The following is a 7,491-nucleotide window of genomic DNA, read 5'->3' on the forward strand; positions in this document are numbered from 1 at the left end:
CAATGTATGGATGTCTTCTGTGTCAGTTTTCAGAATTTGTTTAATCCAATGTCATTTATGCAAGTGAAAAGGCGGTCCCGGTAACAAAATTTACTCGTGAGAAGGGGCCATCTTCCTACGGCTTGAACTCCGGGGTCCGAAGTTGTAACTACATAAGCAGTCCTTCAATCTCAATGACTCGCCAAAAGTACACTATTTGAAAATCCTCTTCATTACTAAGATCAATAAAAATTGTACGATAGTCGTAGACTCCAATTTTAACCTTATCTCTGATCGGAATATTTTCGGCAAAGGTCGATCAGATTTTATCAATTTGGGGCCTTGTCTTTAGGAATTTTCCGACAATGGTGAATTTGCAATCTTCTACCATGATTCCATAATAATTTTCAGCTTTAAAAATGACGATTATGGGTTACGTGTCTAGCTCGAACCACATCGAAGCCCTTCGCAGTTGGATTCAGAGTCGGTTCGCAATTGCAGTCGCATATGTTGATTTTGCAGCATTAGAATCGCTGGGGTTGCCATTCCCAGTAGAAAACAGAGTATTACCACTCAGGCGAGGTGGGATTTCCCCGTCCGGTGAAGCGATTACAGTGGCGCAGAGGCGCCTGAGGTCGCGAAACAACCGCTAACGGTCTAAAAAGGTACGGAGAGGGTTTCAATTTTTAGAGAGACTTTATTACGCTATTTACTGAACCGCCGACACGTAATATAGTACGATCATCTAAAATAGGATTAATAACGGAAGGCCAAAACTATCGTTGTGCAACGAGGAGGAAAGCCTTGTTTAGATCCAAAACTAGACAAACGTTGTAATTCTCACTTCTTGTGGACATTGTTGCCGTCATCATTTCCTTTTACTTGTTGGGATCAAGTTTTAAGTCTTACTGATTTGTTTCTGTTAAAGAAATTGTTTAGTTATAAGAACAACTATGATCACAAACTCATTTCCAGAGTGACTTATAAAATTTATACTACTCCATAAAGGAATAATATTTAAAAGGAAAAACAATAAAATAGCAACACACACTTTAGTTTATGTTTTGTTTATACATGAATTTTACTTGGAAAACGAGTTAAAGATTTTTCAAACGGGAGTTATTACTTCATTTGAAATATGCTCAAACAAGTTTCTCATTTTTTCAGTATTAGAAATACTGGAGTACAGTATTTGCAGAATGCAGAGACTAATACCTAAACCTTCCGCAAATACTGGAATATCTAGTAAAACTGAACTAATACATTGAGCAACGAAATTAAGACTAAGGTAGGGCAAGATTTCTTTTGCCTTTATGTTCATTACGTTTCCAATAAAATGGGCCTCAAATGGAGAAAAAGAAAAGAGGCAAATTAGCTCTGCATCAGAACAAGTAGATGATACAATTGAGTATAAAACTTTCCTATCTAATTTGACCAACTAGCGTACGAATTTACATGAGGCTGTCATGTCACAACTTGACATTCAAAAATATTACTTTTACTTGCATGAGGCACAGGTAATTTCCATTGTCTACTCGATATCCTTTACAGCATCCTGCATTTTGGTTAAAGAACAACCAAGGTACAACCAGCCATAAGTAGTCTTTTAATCAAGGAAATGCAAATGCGTTGCTTATGAATCGTGTCAACAAGCAGAAGGGTTTATTATAAGAAAATGATGGATGAGTTACCTTAGCAAGCTGTGTTACATAAGCTGCAGCGACTGCTGTAAGCAATAAACCTATTCCGAGGGTCAACAGTTGGCCTCCGTTTGCTCCTCCTAAACCAACTCCAGCTTCTTCTTGCTGAAAGAACAAGAAAATAAGACATTTCTAAGGTTAGCAAGTTGCCACGGAACCACCATATTGAACAAACTAGCAACATATGAGATGATGTGTTAAGTTATTATATTAGCAGGGGAAGAGGGAGTTTTTCACTTTTTTGGCAATAACAAAGCTTTTGGATTCAATTGCCAGAAATCCCTTATTTTCACTTTCTTCTTTTGTTAGAGAACTTTCTTGGGTTCATAAAGCAGTTGTTTCTTGATATTCAACTCACATGAAGGAAAGGTAAATACACTTCTAGTCTCCTGAACCCCAGTATATCACTCATCCTAGACTAAGCTGAATGCATAGATTCACAAATTTCTAAAGTTGGTTTAAGAAGGTAACATGTTTTGAATTTCAGCAATGCATGAAGAGTAGAATAGTCCCTCCAATAAGAGAAAATAATGGGGGGAGGTAGACATCAGCTTCGTAAAGGAACAAACATCACATCCTCAATTATTTGATCAAAACAGAATGGCAATTTGTTTCTTAATAGCTTTGGACTTAAAGGTACCTATGGACATCTACATTCTACAGGAAGACGGATCTTTAAAAGTTATGTAACGGTTAAAATAGGAGGATAGCACGAGTTTTTCCTTTATTTTACTTTCTGAGTAATATTTCCAGCGGAGAGAAACAATGTAAATTAGGATTACAGTGCCTAACTGTTGCTGAATTGATATAATAGAACTAAAGCGATTGGTCGACATTGAAAAGACAAAATGTTCGCAAAGCCAGAGGAAGAGAAAAACTCACAATAATTGCCCGACCAAATGCACCTGCACTCACATAAGCCCAAGATCCAGGAAGCATTCCTAGCCAACTGCATACCAAAGATAAGATGAATCAATATGAAGAGCACTAGACAAGTCCTGGAAGACAGATTACTCTATCTAAGCAAAAAATATCTCAAATAAACTTAGCACCTTGGGTGGCTCTTGATCAGTCAAAATAGTATGCAATAATAGAAAGAAACTCAGTATAAAAGCCTGTTTCCAACTTTATATTAGTGCTTTGTGAAAAGTATGTTAAAAATTGATCTACAAGTATTTTGTAAAGCAGGTTACTAGTCTAATTTACAAACCTAGGCTTAAAATAGAGGTTGATATTTTAATGTTATAGAGGGAAACCTCAACTATTTTGGGACTGAAGAACAGTTTATTGATTGATTGAATTTGATAGCATGAAAACTGTTTCTTGAAATGGTGCCTTAACGTTTAGGCCCAAAAGGTACTGCAGAAAATCCACAATTAGACTTCTGCCAAAAGTGTTCTTCTAGCAGAATTCTTTCCACACTGGAAGTACTTTTAAACATTATCAAGTACTTGAAGACATACTTTTTTATTGAAAGCACTCTCCAAATGCACTGACCTACCAGATGGGCCCTTAAAGAACCATTAACGCAAATTCTGCTAATTCTAAGCTCGTTCAGGTCATCAAAGATGACTATAAGTATCAATATACAAATGAAAGAAACAGACAGCAGCAAACGACTCTGAAAGTGTTCTTTCCACCAAGCATTAGATCATTTCATCGCAGCTTATTGTATCACTGCAATAGCACATATCTTTTAGAACTTTGAGACCTTTTAACTTGATTTTTTTTTCACCAAGTAGCAAATAAAACTGAAGTGATTGACTGGACTGCAGAAAAGCAAGCAATTGATGTGGGAGTCGTAAGAATTAGCACTGAGATGCTCTCTTCTCTATGCATAAGCCAGTAGAGTTACATTTTCAGATGAATACCTGAAATATATAAGCAAGTTTGTTTGTGGGGAAGGAGGGGGGAGCAAACAAATTCAATGCCAGTAAATTCTAGAAATTGGACTTTATCATCAAACTCAATCAAAACATAACAGTTTCAGGAATCTAGATAACAGCAAATGGTGAAGAAAGAAGTAAAATATAGAAATGGAAACTGACCTTCCTAAAACATATGGCACAAACTTGACTGAAGTAAGTCCGTAGAGATAATTCCCCAAAGAGAAGGGAAGCAAAGGGCTCAAACGGAGAAGAGTAACAACTTTGAAACCATTTTCTCCAATTGCTTTGTCTACAGCAAGAAATTTCTTGTTCCCTTCTACCAGCTTAAGAATACGTTCACGAGCAAAATATCTGGCAATCAAGAATGCAATGCTTGCGGCCACCTGAAAGCAACTTGCACTTTTGAGTACTTATTGTATATTGATCACCGCTCTATTGAAGTAAATCATCAGCTTACCGTTCCACTAATGGACACAATGATAGTTCCAGTCACAGAGCCAAATAGAAGACCAGCAGACATGGTCAATGGAATTGCTGGTATGGCAAGGATCTACAAGAGAAAATTAAAAAGTTAAAACCAGTTTGATTTCAGAACCTCAGAAAAGATGATATACTTAAAACTGAAAGAATGCTAGGTACTGCAAATCTATCTGGAACAGGAACAAAAACACTGCCTAAAAAACTAACTGTAAATAGGTTAATGCCAATTCATAAAATAAAAATATGGAGTCTCGCTCGTTTCTCCAAGTTCATTGTATTCCTCTTAAAGAGTAGAAAAGAAGAAAAGCTCATCGTATGAGCTCCCTATGAGTATCTTCTAAAGCACAATAACTTGGGCAAGCATAAGCCAATATGCATCAAAAGGACCATACACCATATTACCATCCAAAACTTATAAGCTTTGCCACATCAAAACCATGTATCATTAGCAAATACTTTGTAGCAGTTTGTTGCAACATTACAAAATGAGGAAAAAGAATCCAATTCTTACTTCTAGTCCAGCATAAACTGCAACAAAAAGAGCATATCCAGCTGGCCCATAACCTGCCACATAAGGAGCCTCAGTCAAACCCAATGTATAAATATATCCATGTGATACAACTGTTAAAAATTCATAGCATTAGTTGTTCATTAGGATCTTGAAGTTATTGGATTTGTTCAACAAAGACCATCAAAGAAACTAAATTTATTGCTCGAGATGCAACAAAAGCTGATAAATCATATCAAGCAGTACGAATAAAAAAAAAAAAAAAAATTGGGCCATAGGCAGTAAAACTTTGCTGGAATGTCTCTTTCACAAAATTTACACACCTGGCGAGAGGGGTAGAGGAAAAAGGGGAAGGTCGCCAAATTGACCCATTCTATCCAAGGGAAGAAAAATATGGTGAGTTTGACGGCAAAAACTACAATCATGGTCAACATAGCGTCTGACAAGTCAAATGGTTGAGTGCTTGGATTTACACAATCCAGCTAGAAGTTTATTTTGCAACCTTCCCAAAGACAGCTTCGAATTCCAGTGAAAGAGTGAAACCATTGATTCTGATAAACGAATATACATTAAAAGCACTACAGTTTTACAGAAGATAGTTTACAGCTTTAGATTGGTTGTAATCTAGTGGAATATAGGAGGACAATATGTAAGATGTAACACTTTTGAAGGGGGACTACATATTTTGATGTAGTATACCTGTGGATATATAGACTAACTGTTACCTTTTTCAAAAAAAAAAAAAAAAAAGCACTTTCCCTAGACAACTCAAAAATTATTTAGGGAAAAGGGTCAAAAATACCCCTCTACTTTGGAAAAAGGGCTAAAAATATCCTCCAAACTTATTTTGGGTCAAAAATACCCCTCTCTTCCTTAAAGTTTTCAAATATACCCCTGTCTTGACGGAAATTATCCCCCAAAATAACCCGAAATCATTTTTGAAACCCGCTCCATCATTTAAACCCGACCCAACTAAATAATAACCCATAAAATCCCCTTATTCCCCCAATACGTAGGTTTGAAGTTTGAGGGAATTGGGGGAATAAAGGGATCTTATGGGTTATTATTTAGTTGGGTCGGGTTTAAATGATGGAACAGGTTTAAATAATGATTTCGGGTTATTTTGGGGGATAATTTCCGTCAAGACAGGGGTATATTTGAAAACTTTAAGGATGAGAGGGTATTTTTGACCCAAAATAAGTTCGGAGGATATTTTTAGCCATTTTTTCAAAGTAGAGGGGTATTTTTGACCCTTTTCCCAATTATTTATTTACATCATTCATAATGTTTATACAACTACTCCTCATTGTTTGAAATTTAACTCTTATAACTGAAAGTGCTTTCTAGTGAAAGCAAACCTTTATCGTCATTTGATCCGATCAGCAGTTCTAATTCTTGCAAGAATTTGTATAGGGGCTCCATTTACTTCGGGCTAGAACCAATCAGTAATGACCGATTCCAACACAGCTTGATAAAAGATACATGGAAGTGATGTACCTTTAGCCCAGATGAGTTAAAACCCTTAACCACTATCTCCTAAATAAGCTGGGCCAATTTTTGCAAACTTCAGAAATCATTCAGTTTAAGCTTTTCCAGATGACCAACATCTTGAATGTAATCAACTTTCCCAGTATTCAATAGAGATTATGGTCAAAAACACATCTGAACAGTCACTTTTTCGCGAGTTTCACACCCCAACTATTAGTTGTTCCCTTTTCCAACTTGAACTATCACCGTCTATGTAGTAAAACAACTATCACTTATTTAATCATGGGTTCCTATCAGACATCTATAAATATAAGCCTAACATTCTTATTTTATATTCACCTAGGTGATAGTTCGGGTAGGAAAAGGGAACAACTTGATAGTTAGCCTAATCAGCTTCGAGGTGTTTTTAATAGCTCAGGTAGGAAAAGGGAGCTGATAGTTGGGTTGTGAAACTCACAAAAAAGTGATAGTTCAGGTGTGTTTTTGACCGTTAACAATCATCACCTATCTGAGAAAGCTACAAAATTTAATTACCATTCATAGCAGCAGTTAATACCCACGACCAAGAACAATTCAGGAACAAAAGGCAAGAAAGAACACAAAATTGAAATCCATGAGTATTTACCTTGAATGAAGCCTGAAAACTGGTTCAAGAAAACATTAATCTGGTCTCTGTAGACGTAACCAACAGCACCAAATCCACCAACTACACCCACAAGCAAAAGACCAGCCAAAATGGTACCTTTAACTGCACTATTATTATCACCATCACTCTCACTCTCACTCTCATTCTCATCATCTCTTTTGAGGTTCAAATTAAGAAGTCTTTGGGGTGAATTTGTAGGTGACTTTGAAATGGTCTGTTGTTTCTTGGTTTCTTTGAGGGAAGAACATGGTTTCAAGAAATGAAACCTCTTGGGTTTAAAACTATATAGAAATGAATTCTTGGATAAAGTTGAAAGAGAAAAATGAATCTTGGGTACTTGTTGAACTGGAAAAGAAGTAAGGTGTAGACATAGTGGTGTTCTGCTTAAATCAATGGTGGGCATTTCAGTGAGGAGGATAAAGGAAATCCAAAAAAAACTGCTCCTTTTTTCCTCCTTTTTCTTGTTTATTATCTAGAGTTCATTCAAAGCATTTTGAGAATCGCAGTATGTTGTTGTATTTGTGAAAAGCCATATACAAGCATATAATTTTTAGAATAAATTTGTGATTGTGTAGGGAAAGATAAAATAAAACCGACTTTGGTGATGGAAATAAATTTGTGTTTCTTGTTGGTGCACGTGTAGTTCTTATATTTCTTTCTTCTTTTTTGCCCTTTTTGTTTCTATTATATGCTCTTTTGGCTTAAATAAAATGCTCCAAATATTCCCCAAAGAAATGGAATTTTAATTTTCACGTACACACTTTAATTTAATATTTAATCAACTAATTGATATTATTAGAA

The 7,491-nt window shown here is 35.9% G+C and overlaps 1 protein-coding gene across 1 annotated transcript; it reads right to left on the minus strand.

The window, feature by feature from the left end:
- Nucleotides 1-1,256: 1,256 nt before the first annotated feature.
- LOC132050211 (uncharacterized) lies at nt 1,257-7,290 on the minus strand. The gene is made up of 7 exons (XM_059441347.1): nt 6,670-7,290; nt 4,560-4,612; nt 4,026-4,118; nt 3,728-3,951; nt 2,562-2,628; nt 1,671-1,784; nt 1,257-1,534 (listed from the first exon to the last, which is right to left on the minus strand). Exons 1-7 carry the CDS (start codon nt 7,091-7,093, stop codon nt 1,511-1,513), a joined length of 999 nt encoding a protein of 332 aa, XP_059297330.1. The 5' UTR covers nt 7,094-7,290; the 3' UTR covers nt 1,257-1,510.
- Between the last annotated feature and the right edge of the window lie 201 nt (nt 7,291-7,491).

Source organism: Lycium ferocissimum, chromosome 3, assembly GCF_029784015.1.
Source record: "Lycium ferocissimum isolate CSIRO_LF1 chromosome 3, AGI_CSIRO_Lferr_CH_V1, whole genome shotgun sequence".
NCBI classification, from domain to species: Eukaryota; Viridiplantae; Streptophyta; class Magnoliopsida; order Solanales; family Solanaceae; genus Lycium; species Lycium ferocissimum.